Raw genomic sequence first — 21,758 nt, forward strand, 5'->3', positions numbered from 1 at the left:
TAGCAACTTTCATGTCAATGATTCCTCCAACTGGAAAAATTGAATATTTATATATACAAACCAAAATGTAATTATCACAAAGTTTAGTAAAACATCAGCTATCATTATTTATGGCTTAGGTACTCTAGTACTTTTATATTTGTTGAATTGGTAATTTATAATCTTTTTTGTCATTCTGAAGATATCATATCCTTAGTCAATATGTCATGAATTTCCAATTTGAACAGTGGTCATACCATCCTTGTTGCTATCACAACAAAGATGGACTACTTTATAGGTCAAGTTTATAGATCAAATGATTAAGTCACAGCTCTCTTGTTAGTCCAAGTTAAATTTGATTTTGGATAGTAGTGATACTACATCAAATTTCTCTCTTATATTGATTTCTTCATTTAAATTCTTCATTTGCAAAAATTAAAGAAAGCATATACTGAAATACATGAAGTTTTTTAAAAAAACTGTCATCTAAAAAGATATTACTCACTTGTTTTTCGGTTACCATAGCTCACAGCTTCTGCCAAAGGTGTCCAGCCTAAACAGTTTTTTATTCGGATTGGAGAACCATGATCTAACAGAAGCTTGATACATTCTGTAAAGATGAAAATAAAACTGAAATAAACAAAAATACTCTAAAATTTATTGCTCACATCATGGGCTCCACAGTTCCACAGAGTAATTTTAAATTCAGTACGAAAAATACACATGTATACACTTACAGACACACATACAATACAGTAATGCCTCGCTTTATGATGACCTGCTTTATGGGACCCCAGGTTTATGAGTGTTATTTTATAATCATCATCATCATCATCATCAATAATATTAATATGCCAATTTGTTCTTTTTGTATATACCTGGCATGTGTGTCACACTTACTTCAAAGAAATGAATAGCAAAGCGAGAGAGAGGAGGACAGAGAGGAAGTAAAAGAGAAAGAGGGAGAGTGAGAAAAAGTGAGAGAGAAAGAAGGAGTGACAGAGACAGTGAGTGGTGATGATGTCCATTTTGTGTTTTTAAATGTTTCAGAGAGGAAGAGAGAAAGAGAGAGAGTGGGAGAGAAAGACAGAGAGAGTGAGAGAGAAAGAGAGAATGAGAGAAAGAGAGAATGAAAGCCACAGTGAGTGATGATGGCGTTCGTTTTGTGTTTTTAAATGTTTCAGAGAAGAGAGAAAGAGTGACTAAGAGAGCGAAAGAATAAAGAGAGAGAGTGAAAGAGACAGTGAGTGATGATGGTGTTGGTTCTGTGTTTTTAAATGTTTATCACATTGCAAGAAAAATAGATTCATAGATACAAGCACACATTGTTAAATTTAAAACGGGAGAGAGGAGGGACACAGATTAAATGAAAGAGAAAGAGAGAAAATGAGAGAGACAGTAGATACATAGACACATTGTTAAATAACTACAGCAAATATTGGATGTCACTTTCACTTTTCATTACCAGACGAGGAAAAAATTGACTTGCAAGTGGCTGAGTACTCCACAGACACGCATACCATTAACGTAGTTCTCATGAAGATTCAGCTTCACACAGAATATGACAAGGCTGGCCCCTTTCAATTACAGATACAACACATTTTGGACAGCTGAGTGGACTGGAGCAAGATAAACCTTCAAGTGGTTGGAAGAAAACAAAAAAAAATCCAATATAGGGGCAGAAAGATCTTTTTAGTAGTTAGGGTCACTATGGGTGTTAATCCGGTCCTAAGAGCAGCATTTGTGGGTCTCACAGATCTGGAGCCCAAGCCCCCAGGTAAACACCAATGCATAAGCTGTTGTTATCAAACTGAGCATGAGTCGAGGGCAAATACACAACAGAATAGCAATTATTTTGTCTTAGCTTTCACTGCTTATACTAAACACATGACATTTTTACCTTACAATATGAAACATTTCCTTGTCTTTCACTCTTTTTAAAAAATGGCACCCCATCGATTATGATGACAAGGTTCCTGCTTATCTGATCAAGGAACAGTCTGCTCATAAAATTAATGTGCAAGTGGCTGAGTATTCCACAAACTTGTATACCATAACATAGTTCTCAGAGAGATTCAGCTTCACACAGAATGTGACAAGGCTGGCCCTTTTGAATTACAGCTACAACTCATTTTTGTCAGCTGAGGTGAAGTAGAGTATCTTGCTCAAAAACACAGCGCACTGCAGGGAATCCTACTCATGACTTTATGATCGTGGACTGAATACCCCTAAGCACTGAGCCATGCACCTTCACTCTCTTAGAGAAAAGGAGTGAAGCGATAGAGACAGAGACAGAAAAGTTTCAGTCATTCACAATGACAATTAGACTGAAATATGATTGATCTTTTCTAGCTTCTGTACTTTTAACAATGAAGAAGTGGGAAAGACATTTAGTAATGAATAGAGGGAAAGTCTTACACTTTTAGTCTGGGTGTTCTAGAACGATCGACTGTTAGTTCTCATTTTCTTTTCCCCACTCCTGATACTATTCGCCTTCTTTCATAGTCCTTCATATCTTTTAGTTGATGCGAAAAAAACCATGTCTTTTTTCAGGCTTGTTTAATGCTTCTTCTACAAACTACTAACAAGCCCTGCTCCCATCTTTTTTTTTTTTCATACAAAAACTAACGTAAATTTCCAACAGGGTATAGCTGCAAAAAGAGCCCAGAAAAATGGATAATACTCACAACAAAATAGGGGTGAGGGAGAAGAGTTGCCAACAGGTGGTTACATGAAATTCAACTCTGTACTTTAAAGAGTGTCTTCTACTATAGCCTCAGGTCAGCCAAAGCCTCATGAGTGAATTTGGTAGACAGAAACTGAAAGATGTCTGTCATATATATATGTATGTATGTATATATATATATATATATATATATATATATATATATATATATATATATATATATATATATATATATATTACTTCATTTAGAGAATTAACATTGCTTGTTTTCACCTTTTCGATATCAGTGAAGAATTTCACTGGAAAAGTATACATAAGATTGCCAAGAATTTATCTCTCTCATCAAAGATCAGTGGCTATCGGACGCTGACGAAGGGAAATAACCCTGAAACCCGGGTCCGTTCGTGCTACAGATCATGATGGGAGGGGTAACTTCCCTTGGCAAACAGGACACAGTAGTGTGTCGATAAGCCAGCTGGAGGAGATGTCCTCCTGGGGCTAAAAGCAACAGTAACATCCACCCCTAGGGGTCAGCCACACTTAAGTGGCAATATACTACACTTTATCGTGCAGTTACTGTTAATACTTCATTTAGAGAATTAACATTGCTTGTTTTCACCTTTTCGATATCAGTGAAGAATTTCACTGGAAAAGTATACATAAGATTGCCAAGAATTTATCTCTCTCATCAAAGATCAGTGGCTATCGGATGCTGACGAAGGGAAATAACCCTGAAACCCGGATCCATTCGTGCTACAGATCATGATGGAGGGATAACTTCCCTTGGCAAACAGGACACAGTAGTGTGTCGATAAGCCAGCTGGAGGAGATGTCCTCCTGGGGCTAAAAGCAACAGTAACATCCACCCCTAGGGGTCAGCCACACTTAAGTGGCAATATACTACACTTTATATATATATATATATATATATATATATATATATATATATATATATATATATATATATATATAAATATATATATATAAAAGATAATAAGAGTGAAAAAACTACAGAAGGCTTGTGTTACATGGTTAAAGTATATATTTAAATTATGTCAGAAAAATGTTAGAAAAATGTTAGAAAATCTTTTTGGTATATAAACATTGTATTTTGAGAAATAACCGGTTTCGTGTTGTCTTTTCAAATTTCTCTACTTCATTGTGTCATGTTCGTTCTAGTCTGAGAAAGAAGAGTTCTAGATAGGGGGAGGTAATTAGGGATTTCTTCCGGTATAGGGGAGATAATCGAAATCTAGGAGGTGGTAGAATTTGATTAATTTACCATGGTTTTGTTCTATATTTTTTTCCCCTTTTTTTCTCAGTGAGGTGATGAATTTCCTTATTTAAATGTGTTAGCAATGGTTAAGTTTGGGTTTGTATTTTTGAATGAAAAAGGTTTCCTTATTTAATCTAATCTGTGTTGGTGTTTTAATGGCACATTGATAAAAAGGAAAAATTATAAATTGTGGTAGCATTTGTTTTGCGCATTTCTCAATATGATCACTAAAAGGTATCATTCGGTATTCTGGGTGTGCAATCTGCTGGCGGTGCAAAGTGCATCTACGTCTGAGCGATAATCCTGTGGACCCTATGTAGTTCTTGTGGCAGCCCAAACATCTTATTACATAAATAAGATTTTCTGAGGCACAAGTAAAGTTAGATTTAACTTTGAATTTGTGTCCCTCTTCGAAGAGGAATTCTGAACCTTCTAGAATGTTTGGGCATGTTGCACAATTTGGTCGACCACATTTGTTTACTTTCGCATCTGTTGTTTCGGAAAGTAATTTTGCCTTTGTGAGGATCTTTTTCAGTGATTTTGGTTGTTTGTGGCTTTTGATGATTTTGTGTGTGTGTAAAATTTCCTTTAATTTGGGGTCCTTATGTAGCATTGGTATGTTTTGGGTGATGATGGTGAAGGCTTCTTTGTTTCTGGGGTTGTATGTGGATATGTACGGCAGTATTTTCGGGGAATGTGTGTTGCTGTGTTTAACTTTTCTTAAGTTTTCTATGTTAATTTGTGATGCACGTCTGATTCCATCCTCTATGAGTTGAACTGGGTAGTGTCTGTCAATTAGTGTGTTTTTGAGTTCTTGTAGTCTGTAGTCTCTAGTATTTTCTTCTGACACTATTGTGCATATCCTTCTTGCAAGGTTGAAGGGGATGTTTGTCTTAGTGTGTCTTGAATCAAATAGTAGATATTGTTTGGCGTCTGTGGTTTTGTAAAATATGTCCGTTTCTATTTTTAGGTTTACTTTTTTAATTAGTATATCCAAGAATGGGAGCTCCTTTTGGTTGTACTCCATTGTGAACTGTATGTTTGGGTTGACACTGTTCAATAGACTTTTGAATTTCAAGAGTTCATCTGTGTTTTCATTCCAGAGTATGAAACAGTCGTCCAGGAACCTTTTCCAATTTTCTTTTATGTATTGGGAAAGAGTGTTTCCAAAGGTGGATAAAGATTCCTGGTATATTATTATTTCCAAGTAACCCATTGTTAGGTTCACAATGACTGGAGCTGCCCTAGTGCCCATAGCAATTCCGGATTTTTGTCGGTAGAAAGTATTGTCAAACATGAAGTGGTTGTTTCGTAAGATGAATTCAACCGATTTAGTAATGAATTCTTTACTGATCCTGTTTGGGATTTCTTTCGGGAATTGATCCAGCCAGAATTGAATTGCCTCAAGTCCATAATTATGAGGTATACTGGTGTATAAATTAATCACGTCAAATGAGACCATGATTGTTTCTTCCTTGACTTCTTTTGGGAGGTGATTTAGCATATCCAAGTCATCTCTGATATAGCTATTTATGTGTTTAAGGAAGGGTTTTAGGAGGATGTCCATAAATAGACTTAGTCTGTGTGTTTCACAGGCTGGGCCAGCTATGATGGGTCGCAGTTTTAGATCCCCCAGGTTTGGTGTATGTATGTATGTCTTTGGTGATTTTTTGATGGTTTCATTTATGATCTGGCTTTTGTGTATTTTTGGCAGACCATAGAGAAGGCTGGGCTTGCATTTGAAGTTTGTTAGAAAATCAATCTCCTTGGTTGTCAGTTCATTTTCATGTGTTTTAATTAGTGAGGACAGGGTTTTCATTATTTTTTGTGGGGTGTAGTTTGTGACTTTTTCATAGTGTTGGTTGTCATCCAGCATGGAGATTATTAGGTTTTTATAGTATAATGTGTCCATTATTACTACTGCACTTCCTTTATCTGCTTCCTTAATCGTAATATCTTCATCATTTTGGAGTTCTATTAGTTCCTTCCATTGTGTAGTGTTAAAGTTTGAGTTTACTCTCTGTTTATGCATGGTGTGGTAAGGGAAGTTCTCGATGTGGTTGCAGAATTCATCTAGATTTTTATTTCTACCTTTGTGTGGGATGTGCTCACTTTTATTTTTGACTAGTGAGTCATCTTCAGTGTTGTGATTGGTAAATGCTTCTGTGAGTCTTAATTTTCTACAGAATTCTGTTATACTGTCCTTCACTTCATTTTGGTTGGCTCTGCGTGGAGTTGGGGTGAATTTTAGCCCTTTTGAGAGGATGTCTATTTTTATGCTTGAGAGAGGTTTGGTTGAGAGATTGATTATCTTCGGTTTTTCCTGATTACTAGATTCCAGCCTGTGTCCTGGTGTCTCTGGCCTGGGGCTAAAAAATGTTGTTTGTAATTTTGTTTGCACGAGCTGTCAGGTTATATGGGATTGGTTTGGGGGAATGGTAGTATTGTTGCCTTAGATTGTTATATGTGTGTGGGTGTCTATGGGTGTTTTGGTTGGTGATGTGTGTAACTCTAGTATGTGGGATGTTTCTTGATCTGATGTTATTTTGTGTTGTTGTTGAGTTCGGTGGGGGCCAGTAATTTTGGGTCATAGGGTAGTAGTGACTAGCATGTGGTGTGTTTCTTATCCTAGTGTTGTTTTGGGTTGTTATGGGGTGGTTATGCCTGGTATTGGGACGTTGTTGGTGTGTTCTGTTCCTGGTGTATGGGTGATATATATATATATATATATATATATATGTATATATATATATATATATATATATATATATATATTAGCAGAAGTGCCCGGCGTTACTCGGGGCTTAATTGCTTTAAAGTACTCGATTCTACTCAATTATGATTATTGAGGCAAAGATTTATATAAATTTACACCCAACCAATCGATTTGCAACTGGATAGAAAGCCCTGCAAACAGCATTGCAACACTCTCAGAAGGGGGTAACAATAGAATGTGAGTTGTCCCTGAAAAGGCTGTGTTAGTTCTCACAATTGTAAAAATTTGGTAGGTAGTCCTGGAAGGGTGTGTAAAACGTTTGCAGGTGAATACAGCGTCTTCCTTTTCCACCAACAGCAGCAGACGTGCTGTTACAAAACTTCATGTTATGTGAAGCAGAATAGATGCCCTATGGAGGAAAAAGGGGGATTAATCATGGGTACCCAGCCCACTTTTTAGCATTGCAGAATTGGCAACTGAAGCGCATTTCCCCTATATTTATGTCAGCACGGATGGAGTAATTAAAGTTGAGCTCATACTTGAAAGCCTATAGGTGCCAGTAAGGGCTGTTGGGACTCGTCACACCACACACAGCTTCTCGCCATCGACTGTTCGCTGCAACATACAACATTGCCCGTGTTGGTTGTGGGAAGGTCTCGCAGCAGTAGCAGAAGCCACATTTTCAATGGTAATGGATTGCCCATCTGCATCTTCAGAAGCCATGGAAGCAGTCATAGCGGCAGCGTTCGTAGCAAGGTGAGTCGTCTGTTGTTCCAAATGTTCGGAAGACCTGGAAGCAGCAGTAGCCGCAGCGTTTGTAGCCAATTGAGTGGCCCTCTGAAGCCCTGGCAGCAGCATTAGCAGCAGTGAGTCGCCCTTTGTTCTGGGCCCTCTGTAGTCCTGGAAGCAGCATCGTATGAAGCTATTTTGGCTAGGCGTATGGTGTGCTGTTGGAAACTTTCAGCAGCTCAGCATTCCGCTGAACATAAGGCGGTCATGTGAAAGTCTAAAAGGAGTTTGGTCGGAGGACTCATTTACTCTAATCGCCTTTAGCGCCAGTACTGACGCGGTATGGTGACTTCTCTTTTTTGGTGGCATTTCATGTCCCAAAGAAAGGGTGAAAGTTGCTTGTACAGAGAAATTGTCTTGGAAAGTATGTGTAAAATTGAAAGGGGAAAGGGTGATAAGAAACGGCAAATAAATAAACTGACAGGTATTTGTATGTATGTGTGTATTTGTATGTATGTATGTATGTATGTATGTATGTATGCATGTATGTATGTATGTATGTATTAGTGTGTATTCTCTCTCTATATATATGGTAGTAAGTAAATGTGTTTCAAAAAACATTTTAAAAAAACTCAGTTTGTCGGGAATAAATGTTTGACTGTCGATCGTATTTGAAAAAGATTGACAGGTATTTGTATGTACGTGTGTATTTGTATGTATGTATGTATGAGTGTGTATTCTCTCTATATATATATATGGTAATAAGTAAATGTGTTTTAAAAAATATTTTCAAAGAACTCAGTTTGTAGGGAATAAATGTTTGACTGTCGATTGTATTTGAAAAAAATTGACACGTATTTGTATGTATGTGTGTATTTGTACGTATGTATGTATGAGTGTGTATTGTCTGTGTATATATATATATATATATATATATATATATATATATATATGGTAATAAGTAAATGTGTTTTAAAATAGATTTTCAAAAATACTCACAGTTTGTAGGGAATGAATGTTTGGCGATCGTATTTGAAAAAGATGTGTCGCAATTTTATTTTTTTATCATGGTGAAGGACGGTGTTAGAAATGGAAAGTGAACTTACAATTCCCGCCAATTAGAATGCGGTCATTGGTAACCATAGGTACATATATATGTGTAAATATATGTGCGTATTTACATATGATTGGTAGTGTGTCTGTTTATTTGACTCTCACTCTTTCTCCTTCATTTCTTTCTGTCTTTTTTCTTGGATCGTTCGTAAATGTTCATAAGAGAAAGTAGCAGTTGAAATGATTTGTAATAGGAGTAGAAACAGTATATTAGATTGTATTAGAGGGGAAAATGATTATGTATGTAGTTTTATCGATTTTCTTTCGTAATTAGGAGTTATTTTGACCGAAAAAATGACCCTATGACCTTCGTTATGGTATTTAGAATATTAATTCCAATTTTTTCATCCACTAAATTTGGAATTGTGCAAATGTATAAATTTTAAACATGCATACACACAAAGAATATCTTCCTTTTATAGATAAGATATATATATATATATTGTCTTCCGGTGTCCTGGCGTCAAAGTCCTCTGGTAGTTTACATTCTGACATGACAATCCCGTCGATGTTGTTTGGGTATCTGTATTGATTCTTACCATTCTGGGCTCGTTGTTGTTGCTGTTTCATCCACTGGCTGAGCTAGCAAGACGCTGAGAAACACTGTGTTCTGCTGTCTAAAAATCAAGATAGCGATCCGACAGCTCCACTTCATTAAAACATGCATCTCATCCAAACTATACACAAAGTCCATCAATTCAGCTGCCAAGCGATTAGGACTCACAGAACATCAAGAAAGAAAACTTAAACATACGATGTTACAAAACATCAAAAAGAAAATATACACGGAAATCAACCAGTATCAGAAACGAAAGAGAGTCCTACTGCATGAACTTAAAACCACCACTACTCTATATGAAAGAGATAAATTCATGACAACCATCCAACAAGAATACCACCGGGTTAACTATGCCTGTTACAAACACTTCAACAATAAACTGAAGTGGATGAAACAGCAACAACAATGAGCCCAGAATGGTAAGAATCAATACAGATACCCAAACAACATCGACGGGATTGTCATGTCAGAATGTAAACTACCAGAGGATTTTGACGCCAGGACACCGGAAGACAATACCACCAACAACAACACCTCTGGAATATATGGTGCAGTACAGATATATATATATATATATATATATATATATATTATATTTTATGTGTGTGTGTGATTGTGTTTGTTCCCCACCACCATTGTTTGACAACCGATGTTGGTATGTTTGCAACCGTGTAACTTAGCTGTTCGGCAGAAGTGATTGATAGTAGAAGTACCAGGCTTACAGGGAATAAGTCCAAGGGTCAATTTCTTCGACTAAAGGGTGGTGCTCCAGCATGGCCACCATCAAATGGCTGAAACAAGTAAAAGAATAAAAGAATACCAGAAGAACGTTTCGTACCACTAAACCATTGTATATATTCTTCGAATATGTATGATGTATTTTAAGGCTAAATAGTAATTGCGTTTACGTTTGCATAACTGAGATATTTTGGTTGGATTATATATTTATCAATTTTACACAATTGATATATTTATCACAATATTTTACACAATTGATACATTTATCAATTTTTCTATATTCTGTAACTGTCACAATATAGAAACATTTCTCATGGCACCGGCACAATTTACAGATGTTTACATTTTTAATATTTTCTGTGAATTTTTCACAGGTCCAACTAGTTAAACAACCATTTTGTAGAGTAAAATGACAGCATAAAATTTCAATGTCATAGTTTGTGCGCGCACTTTGTTGAGAGAGACTATTGTAATCTAATTCTTCGTGCCACCTATTTTATATTGCGTGGTGGAAGAGTAATTGACCAGACGGGAGAAAGAGAGATGTCGCAAGAGGACTAGTAGTGGATGAGATGATGTCATATCAGCAAGTGACAGAACACCTCTCTCCCTTTTTTACAGAGTCTGCAGAAGAGACAAGTCATGCTGCTATCAGTAGTTAAGTGAGCCAATCTGGTGAGAGATCAGTAGAGTCAACATGTGATAACAACTGAATGATCTGGCTGCAGTACCTGATTGCAACTCAAGCTAAGAGCAACTATACTTTTGTGCCTTTAAACTACTCAGCAATTTTTAAATCCACCCAATACGCCTAAATGAAAGTGTACAACGGACACTAACGAGAACAAAAACAAATGAAAAGTCATCACTTTGGAAATGAAGTGTGAAATTGTAAAAATGCATGATGGCGGTACAACTGAAAACATTTGTGACAAATTTTCACTTAATTCAACTGCCTGCAACAATCCTCAAAAGAAAAAAAAATATCTATCTCAAGTGAGAAATGCACAGCTTTTGCAATCAAATCGGGCTCGTAAAAGAGATGCTGGAAGCATTATTTCAGAAATGGAAAAACTTTTAAATGCATGGATAAGTGACAAAACAATGCATGCATATGAATGTTAATCAAGCGTCGATTTGTAGCAAAGCATTGTCTCTTTTCAGTATGCTTAAAGAAAAGTATGGTAACACAAATGAAACTTTTGTTGCAAGCAGAGGATGGTTTGATCAATTTAAAAATCAACACAGGTGTAGGAGTGGTTGTGTGGTAAGTAGCTTGCTTACGAACCACATGGTTCCAGGTGCAGTCCCACTGCGTGGCACCTTGGGCAAGTGTCTTCTACTATAGCCTCAGGTCAACCAAAGCCTTGTGAGTGGATTTGATAAACAGAATCTGAAAGAAGCCCATCGTATATATATATATATATATATATATATATGTATATGTGTGTGTGTGTGTGTGTGTATGTTTGTGTATCTATGTTTGTCCCCCCAACATTGCTGGACAACCAATGCTGGTGTGTTTATGTCCCTGTAATTTAGCGGTTTGGCAAAAGAGACCGATAGAATAAGTACTAGGCTTACAAAGAATAAGTCCTAGGCTTGATTTGCTTGACTAAAGGCAGTGCTCCAGCATGGCTACAGTCAAATTACTGAAACAAGTAAAAGAGTATAGGTGGCATTCCATCAAAGTGCAAGGAGAAGTGTCAAGCACACATGTTGATGCAGGAAAAAAAATTCCAGAAACATTGGCAGAAATAATTGAAGAAGGGAGCTACATGCCACAACTGATTTTTCATGTCAATGAAACAGGACTTTTCTGGAAACGTATGCCTTCCAGAAGTTACATTACTAAGGAAGAATCTGTGCTGCCTGGTTTTAAAGTTACAACAGACCAACTGATATCATTATTTGGAGGAAATATATCTGGGAATTTAAAATTAAAACCAAATGCTAGTTTATTGACTGGAAAATCCTGAGGTACTTAACGATATCTTAAAAAGTACCCTTCCAGTCATATGGAAATCTAATAAAAAAAACTTGGGTTACGCAACATTATTTGAAGAATGGTTTTCATATCATTTTGTATCGGAAGTTAAGAAATATTGTGATAAGAACTTCCATTTTTGCAACCAATGGACTAGAGTGTTACTGCAACATTTATTGCCCATTATTTACGCTACACATTTGTAGTGCTGAATGAAGAAACAGACAAAGGGGGACCAACTGTAATAGAATTCTGGAAAAATTACATTTATACTGCAGTAAAAATCATAGGAAAAGCGTGGGATAATATCAATCAAAAGAATATGAAGGGCTTTTGGAAAAAACTTTGCCCTTAATTTCGTAATGATTTTGAGGGTTTGAATCACTACAAGAAAATGTACAATTAGAAACAGAAGAAATTGTAAAACTGGCAAATGAACTGAATCTCAACATGCTGACAAGTGACGTAGATGAGCTGTTTCAATCACATAGTGATGAACTCACCAATGCAAAGTTTATTGCAATGCAAGAGCAGGCAACAATGGAAAAGGAAAAGGACACTGTTGATGAAATGCCAGTTAATACATTCATGTTGAAAGGACTCACGGAAGCATTTCAACATCTGGAAATTTTTCAAGCACAAGATCCAAATTTTGAACGAAGTGCAGAAGTTTCTACTATCATAACAAATGCCTCTGCAGGTTACCAAGAAACTCATAGAGAGCGTAAACAAGCTTCTTCTAAACAAACAACTCTAGACTTTTTTTAAAAAAAGAAATCTACAAGTCCATCAATGAGTGCTAGTGAATCGGTGATCATGTCTACAAGTGATGATGTACGTGAGTCTAGCGTGAAAGTGATTTAAAAAATAATTATAGTAAGATTTTTTATTATAAATGATCTTGACATTCTTTTTACTTTACATAAAATACTCTCTACATTCTACTGTTGTTTTATTGCCATTTATTTACAAGTATTGTAAATTTTATAGGTAAACTATTTTCCTGGAAATGAATTACAATTTAAAACATTACTATTATGGGAAATTATTGCTCTGCTTTACAAGTTTTCACTTTACAAGTGGTCTCCAGGAACAAATTAACTCAAAACACTGTATACAATGTTTTCTCAATTTACAGCAATGAGCTGTATATATGCATGGCACCCATTTATTTTATATCATAACTTGTGAATGATACGATTGTTGGTTTCAGATTTCCAATGGGCCTATCAGTGGTTTACTGCATTTCTCATGGGAAGAGTAGCAAGAGAGTGTCTAACGCAATGCAAAGGACTTCCTAAAGTGCTGGTTTCTATGGTATCATCATTATCATCATTATCATTTAGTATCTGTTGTCCATACTGACATAGTTGGACGGTTTGACCAGGGCCAGTAAGCTGAGGGGCTGCACCTGGATGCCCTTTCTAACGCCAACCACTCTGAGAATGAAATGGGTGCTTTTATGGTGTCAGTTTGCATGACACCAATATCTGCTACAACTACAATTTCGCTTGGCTTGATGAGTCTTCTTCTCAAGCACAGCATATTGCCAAAGGTCTTGGTTATTTGTCATTGACTCCATGAGGTCCAGTACTCAGAAGGTGCCTTTTATGTACCACTGGCATGGGTGTTAGTTATGCAACACCAGCATTGGCCACATTGCATCCATGAGGCCCAGTGCTTAAAAGGTGCTTTTTATATGCCACCAGTACAAGTGCCAGTTACATGACACCAACAACAACCACAGTTACGATTTCACTTGATTTGACAGGTCTTCTGAAGTACAGCATTTCACCAAAGGTCTCGGTCACTAATCATTGCCTCTGTGAAGCCAAACGTTTGAAGATCATACTTCACCACTTGGTCCCATGTCTTTGTCCACAAATATTTATATTCTATGCCAAGTTAAATTGACAAAAGATGGATATACAGGCAATATAGGATGGAATCTCACCAAATTTCCCTTCATTTAATTCTACTCATACATTGGTCAACCCAAGCTTATGGAAGAAGAAATTGAACCTAGAACCATGCAATTGAGAAGTAAAGCTTATGGAAGAGATTGAACCTAGAAGCATGCAATTGAGAATAAAGCTTATGGAAGAAGAGACTGAATGTAGAACCATGCAATTGAGAAGTAAATCTTTTACTGTACAGTAATGCATACACCCAACTGTGCAAGACAGTTGATGCAAACAGCAAAAGTTTATATATTTAACCACTGTAATACCAGTAGCAACAGATTGTTGACATTCAGCATTCTTTAACTCAGCCAACTGCACTAAATCTCACACAAAGAATAGATAATATATTTGGTTACAAAATATTTGGGCTTATAGTACCTGAGGTTATATATACACTTTTTTTCATTCCAGCTATTACACAAAGATTAAAGATGACAAATAGGAAACTTTAGGTATGCAATAAATGTAATAAATTTAATAAAAACCAGCAAAGAACTAAATACTTTTAACTTTTTGGATAGCTAATAGAAGTAATCAATTGATAAAGTCCGTTACCAACATACTATAATTTTTAAAATGATGTTAAAGATAAAGACAATACAAAGAGTTCAAGATAGCTGAAGAAGTTTAGAGAACTGCTACATTTATAGACACTAAATATGTTCTGATCTCCAGACACCCAAAAATATCTATAACACTTTAGAACCCTATTTTAAGACATTTTCTTGACAGCAGCACATCAGTTTCTGTCCTCTCTCTCTCTCTCTCTCTCTCTCTCTCTCTCTCTCTCTCTCTCTCTCTCTCTCTCTCTCTCTCCCTCTCTCCCAGGTAACTATGTACCTCCTATATAGCAAGACACTTGTTTCTGCCACTTTGTCTCTCTCTTACACTCTAATCTTTCATCATCTGACACAAGATTACCTCCTCTAATGCCCCCTCCCCTCTCAAAATTCCTTGTCTTGCAAGTTACTTGGAAGGGCATCCAGTTATAAAAACCATGCCAAAACTGACCTCACCTGTGATGGTGCCAGGTAAAAAGCACTCAATCTACTGTATAGGGTGGTTGGTGTTAGGAAGGGCATCAGCCGTAAAAACCATGCCAAAAGAGACGCAGTAGGCTGGTGTAGTCTTCTACCTAGCAAGGTCTTGTCAAACCATCAAACTCATGCCAGCATGGAAGATAGACGTTAAATGATGATGATGATATACCCTTAACTACATTAAGGGTATTCATGTCTGTGGAGTACTCAGCCACTTGCACGTTAATTTTATGAGTGCGCTGTTCTGTTGATTGGATCAACCTTCATCATTGTAACTGATGGAGTGCCAGTAAACTTCTTGGATGTTACCTTGGATTCGAGTAAAGACAAATATAAGCTGAACCACAAATCCAATGATAACTTCAGATACATGTTTTAACTCTAATCACCCCAAAGATATCACTGGCTCAAAATTTTAAATATTTTGATCTACATTTCTAGATGGTCTACAAATGAAGAGATCTCTTAACCATTTAGTTCTATTCATATTAGATTATACAGACGAAATACTAATACTGAAACATAGGTGAATTGACGTTATACAGGAAGTAAGACAGGAAGTTTTAATTTAATGAATTTACTAGATATATGAGACAGTCATAAACATTTGCTATGTTTATTATTCAACTTCACCATGGACAATAAAAGAGGAATCAACTGGCTGCTGCTGTTTCTAGTTTATTAACTGTCATCAGCAATCAGATAACCTACATTTTACAGCCACTACAAGATAATATTTTATAGCTACCAAGAAATGAAATCAGGCAGACTGATTTAAATATTAGACACATTTTGGGGAGTTAGTTTTGTTATATAAATTACTGACAAGTCTTCAGTGTCTGTAAAATATAGGACATTCAATTGCTGATGAAGATTAATAAACTAGAAACAGTGGTGGCCAGTTAATTCCTCTTTTGCTGTCTATGGTGAGGTTGTATAACAAAGATGGAGGTATTTATGACTGTCTCACATATCTAGTAAATTTAATTAATTTATGAAAGCAATGATGGCTCAAAGCCAATAAATATACTCTATAGTAAAACTTAGTGTAATAAACACTGCTGGCATGTCAATAATTTACCAAGAAGAAATTGATCAAGTTAAATTTGGATACCTTTTGCTTGTTACGGTTTGAAAATCTTTGCTAGCATCTCTCATTATTGCTCTAATCTTACTCTCTGACACACCCACTCTCTTTATCTTGCTTTCTAACTCATTTTCCTTTCTTTTTCAACTGGAGTATTCATGTAGCTACTCTACTGCAAGATACCTATTCCTGTCCCTCTATGCCTCTAATCTCTCATCAACTGGCACAAAGCCACCCACTCCTACTCCCAGCAGAGAGGATTTTTGTCTTGCAAGATACTTGGTGCCATGTAAAAAGCACTCAGTACATTCTGTAAAATGGTTGGTGTTAGGAAGGGCATCAAGCCATAGAAAACATGCTAAAAGTGACAATGGAGCCTGGTGCAGCTCTCTGGCTTGTCAACTCCTGCCAAACCAGCCAACTCATGCCAGCATGGAAAGTAGACGTTAAATGAAGATGATGATGATGATGATGATGATGATGATGAAAAAGAAATACAAAGAATAATATAATATAGATAGGATGCGAAATATTGTTTAGATTACTGGCAGGCAACAAGAAAGTAACAGATTTTTCATGTATGCACCAAGTATAAGATTATCAATGAAGCAGGAGATCCTAATATAAGGCATGCATGGCATGAATATTGCAAATTTATTAAGGCTACTAAATTTAGTTGAGACTAGAAATTACTAATTTAATTAGTTGAGGCTAGTTCACAGCGAAAAAAAATACAGATTCCACTCTTGGGGAAGATTGTACTCTTCAGTAAATATTACTGATAAGTAATAGAAGATAGGAAGTACTTAATCAATAGAAGGCAAGTACCAAGTTAGAGATGTCATTGTGAAAACTCATCATCATCATTTAGCATCTGTTTTCCATGCTGACATGGGTTAGACAGTTTGACTGGGACTGGTAAACCAGAGAGCTGTACCAGGCTCCAATCTGACTTGGCTTGGTTTCTACAGCTGGATGCGCTTCCTAACGCCAACCACTCCAAGAGTGTAGTGAGTGCTTTTTATATGTCACCAGCACAAGTGCCTTTTACTTGTCACCAGTAGGGATGCCTTTTATATGTCATCAGCACTGGCTATGACTATGATTTCACTTTGATTCACGTGTCTTCTCAAGCACAGCAAATCACCAAAGGTCTCAATCACTTGTCATATTCTTAGAAAATGAACAAAAGAATAAAAACATTGAAGTGAGCAAAACATCTTTGTAACAGACAGCTCATTGCAAGACATCAATCAGGCTCTGATAAATATATAAAAGATGCCTGTCATCAGTTGAGTATATCCAAGAAGATTTAATAATAGAGATTATTCAGCAGATTTTTAAGCATTTGTTTTTTTGTTGTTGTTTGTTTTTTGGATTGGCAAAGTTTATGCACCACCTCTGCTGCTGCCACCAAGTTTTATGTTTGCTTTCGAAAATGGCATGGTTTGGACTGGATACTACAGTCCAAGTCAGTACTCATTAAGAGTCAGCTCTCTCCTAGATAGTTATGGGATGACATCTTGCCTATACATTTCATTTTGATTTGGCTTCTAAGGCATGATGTTCTCCATAACACCAACCACTTTACAGAGCACACTCGGTGCAATTTATTGAAGCACCAGTACTAGAGAGGTTGTCATATCTTCGACATGGCTAAAGCATCCTCTCTACTACAACACTGTTGCAGGGATAATAATAATAATAGAACACCCCACTCACATGATGAATGGTATGTGTTAGTCGTTACAAATACTGTGACGTAGGAAGTCGAGTTGTCAAGAAGTTGGCGAAGTTGGTCACAGATAGTTGTGTTTAACTTGTCTAACTAACTATACTGCTATACCAGAGTGGACGTTACAACAATCCAATGTTGGATTACAACAGTGGTGATGAGGAATTAACAAACTCATGAGAAATTAACAAACTCACGAGGGTTAAACAAACTCACAAGGAGTTACGACACTCACAAAAGTTTCTTGTGCAAATTTTATGGTATACAAAATCGTAAAATTAGGGAAGAATTGTTGACTGGTTTACTCGAGTTGCAAAAACAGCAACAACAACTGCAAGAACAACAAGAATTACAGCAACAACAACAAATGCTGCAATTAATGAATAGAAAATCTTCCAAAAATGCTGAAACGATGTTCTTGACAGATTATATTGCAAACTCAATAACGGAATTTAAATATGAACTAGACAAGGGAGTTACCTTCAAGGTGTACTATAGAAGACATGAACAGATCATCAATAAAGAGTGCAAAGATTGGGACAACAATATGAAAACATGTCTAATCCTAAGAAAACTGTTCATAAGAGAACATGAGCATTACAGCAATTACGTACTTCTGAAAAAAACCTTCTGACATAAAACTTTAGAAATACGAATTTTAGCAAGTAAAGCTCGTTGTTCAATACACACTGGAAATGGTTAAACCTAGAAAAAAAAAAAAACAGGAGGACAACATCACTTATGCTGGTAGAGTTAACAGAAAATGTGAAAAGTTCAAACTGGACAAGTTAACACTAAACATGTTCAAGTGCCTGATATTTACTCAGGAACTAACTGCTGAAAAAGATGCAGAAGTAAGAACAAGAATTTTCACTAAGCTGGAACAAAACCAAGCTGTAACTTTACAACAAGCGTCAGAAGAGTGTGAAAGAATAGTAAATCTAAGATACAACACAGAAAATTGAACATAAAGATTGGTCCCAAGTGAAACAAGTGCGAAACAGGCAGAACAGAAATCAAGTGTGTACTAAAATATAGTACAAACAGGACAAAAGTCAGGAAACAAACACATGTTTTGCATGTGGAGGTCTACACCTGAGAAAAAACAGCCCATTTAAGAAAGTGGAATGTTTCTGTTGTGGAAAAATTGAACATGTAAAAGTGCACTAGAAAACCAAGATTACAAAACGGAACACAGAAAACAAGATGCTGTCGAAAGAAAATGGTAATGTGACAAAGAGGAAATTCGTAAATGTGAAAATTGAAAATATAAGAGTAAAAATGCAGTTAGATACTTGAAGTGATATTACTATTGTGAAGAAATTTAGAAATATATCGGTAAGCCAAAACTAAGTAAATCTACAAAAGTAACACACGGTGTTATGGGTAATAGATTGTATTTTGTAGGTGAGTTTGTGCATAACATGACATTTTGTGACCAAATGAAAATGGCAAAAGTATGTGTTAAAAAATTCAGTAAATTTGTTCAGATTGTAGAATATGCCCATAAGTGTTTTGTGTGGGAATATAGTCGGTTCAGGCATAGGTTCAAATGCAGCTGAGGGACTGAAATGAAAAATAAAACATTTATTCTCAGATGTTTTCTCAGACGAACTGGGCTGCTGCATGAAAACTAAGTAAAACAAATTGCAACACCATGTATTTAAGCCAAAATATAATGTACTGTTGTTCATGGCACTAGAACAGGTAAATAAGGAACTTGGAATACTTGAAAGCCTTGGAATAATCAAGAAAACGGACTACTCAGATTGGGCACCATCTATGATCTATGTAAAAAAGACAAATAATAAGTTATGACTTTGTGCAGATTTATCAGCAGGTTTAAATGATTGCTTAAGCTCACATAACTACCTATTGACAAGTCCTGAGGAAATGTTCGCAAAACTGAATGGTGGGAAATTCTTCTCAAAATTAGACCTCTTGGAGGCATACTTACAAATCCAAGTAGAAGAATGCTTACAATTATTAGTCATTAATACACACCATGGCTTATTTAAATTTAAGTGGTTTCTCTTCGGTATAAAAGTGGCTCTTTCCATAACGGATACAATGCTGGCGGACTGTGATTCTGCTATCGTCTATCTAAATGATATCCTAATAAAAAATGAATCACACGAACATTTAGAACATGTAAAAAGGGTATTCAAAAAAATAAGAGAATATGGTTTTAAGCTAAGTGAAGAAAAATGTGAGTTCTTTCTGAAAAATATTAAATACTCGGGCCAGATAACAGATAAAAATGGATGGAAACTGGATCCATCCAGAGCAACTGCGATAAAAAATATGCCCATGCCAAACAATGTGACTATACTACAAGCATTTTTGGGATTAGTGACTACTACCAAATTTATATTCCCAATATACACAATGTAAGGGCCCTGCAAAATGATTTGTTAAAGAAAAATACAAAATAGAAGGCATTTGATGAATTAAAAAAACATTTTAACATCGAACACATTTTAAATCCAAAGCTGGATATTATATTAGCTACAGATGCAAGTGATAATGGTGTAGGAACAGTGCTTCTGCACAAATATGACATGGAAGTAAAAAAGCTATAGCCCATGCATCACAATCATTATTACCAGTAGAAAGGAACTACAACCAAATAGAAAAAGAAGCATTAGCAATTATATTTAGTGTGAAAAAATTCCATAGATTTATTAATGGAAAAAGTTTCTGTCTACAAACGGATCATCACCCACTACTGTCGATATTCAGTTCTAAAAAAGGAATACCAACTCACACAGCTAATAGACTACAGCAATGGGGCATTACCTTATTGAATTATGGTTTCAAAATGGAATATTTACCATCAAAGAAACTAGGGCCTGAGGATGGTTTGTCCAGACTGATGCCAAAACACTGCAAGCCATTTGAAGATATGGTAATCACAGCATTAAGATCAGAAAGAGAAATAAAAAATGTAATGTGGAATGTGGTACCATGAATTACCTGTAACCATAGAAGACATAAAATGAAATGCAGAAAAGGACAAATTCATAACAAAAATGAAAAGAATACTGTAGATAGGAAAAGTAAATGGGAACAGGATTGGTGTGAAACAAAATCAAGACGAGAACTTATACTCGATTTGTGATAATGTGTTGGTGTATGCACAGAGAGTAGTAATAATTGAAACACTCAAAAAGAAAATGTCAAGGGAATTTAATGTTGGACATCCTGGTATTTCAAGGATGAAAGCTTTAATGAGTAGCTACATGTACTGGCCAAAAATGGATAGAGAAATTGAAAATTTAGTGAAAGCCTGTAGAGGGTGTCTTCTAGCAGCAAAATTACCAGCGATAAAAAGTGAACCTTGACCAAAAGTAGATGTTCTGTGGTTGAGACTACACATTGATTTCGCTTGTACCTTAAATGGTTCATACTACTTAGTGGTAGTAGATAGTTTCTCTAAATGGCCAGAAATTTGTAGGTGTAAAAGGCCAACCTCTACAACAATGACAAATTTTCTACATGAGCTGTTTGTGAGATTTGGCATCCCAGACACTATAGTGTCTGATAATAGAATGCAAATTTGTGTCATTTGAGTTTTAAAAAATTTGTAAAATATTCGCTGTGAAACATATAACTACTGTACCATACCACTGCAGATCTAACAGACAAGCAGAACACTTTGTTGATATGTTCAAGAGAACCCTATGAAAGTCAAATAAGGAAGTCATGGATACAGTAGCTCTACAACAATTCCTAAGAGTATACCGAGTGACACCAAATCCAAATACACCAGCAGGATTGTCACCAGCAGAGCTGATGCCTGCAAGGAAAATAAAATCAGTCTTCAACAAATTGCTACCTGGTAAGAAAAGAAAAATTGCAATGGATAATACAGCAAGATATTTCAAAATTGGTGAAAATGTATTTGTTAGGGCATATAAGAACAGAAAACAAAGTTGGGAAGATGGCATGATTTTCAAACGCATAGGAAAAATGCTATACTTGGTAAAAGGAAGAAAATGAGTATACAAGAGACACATAAGTCAACTAAAAAAAGATTCATTGAAAGCAAACCCAAGAGAATGGAAGAACCAATGGAATGTTATATGATACTTTTCAAGTACCAATGACACCACAAATAATTGAACCCAGATGCACAAACAAAAGAAA

At 36.0% G+C, this 21,758-nt stretch overlaps 1 protein-coding gene across 2 annotated transcripts in view; it reads right to left on the minus strand.

Moving 5' to 3' along the window:
- The window catches only part of LOC149133717 (ankyrin repeat domain-containing protein 13C-A-like), a 331,974-nt gene that overhangs the window by 226,972 nt on the left and 83,244 nt on the right, over positions 1-21,758 (minus strand). For both annotated transcript variants that reach the window (XM_089359124.1, XM_089359123.1), the window contains one exon: positions 485-589. In XM_089359124.1, the coding sequence (XP_089215250.1) occupies positions 485-589 (105 nt within the window). The remainder of the gene's footprint in view (positions 1-484; positions 590-21,758) is intronic.

Source organism: Octopus bimaculoides, chromosome 10 (genome assembly GCF_046866305.1).
Source record: "Octopus bimaculoides isolate indiv1 chromosome 10, ASM4686630v1, whole genome shotgun sequence".
NCBI classification, from domain to species: Eukaryota; Metazoa; Mollusca; class Cephalopoda; order Octopoda; family Octopodidae; genus Octopus; species Octopus bimaculoides.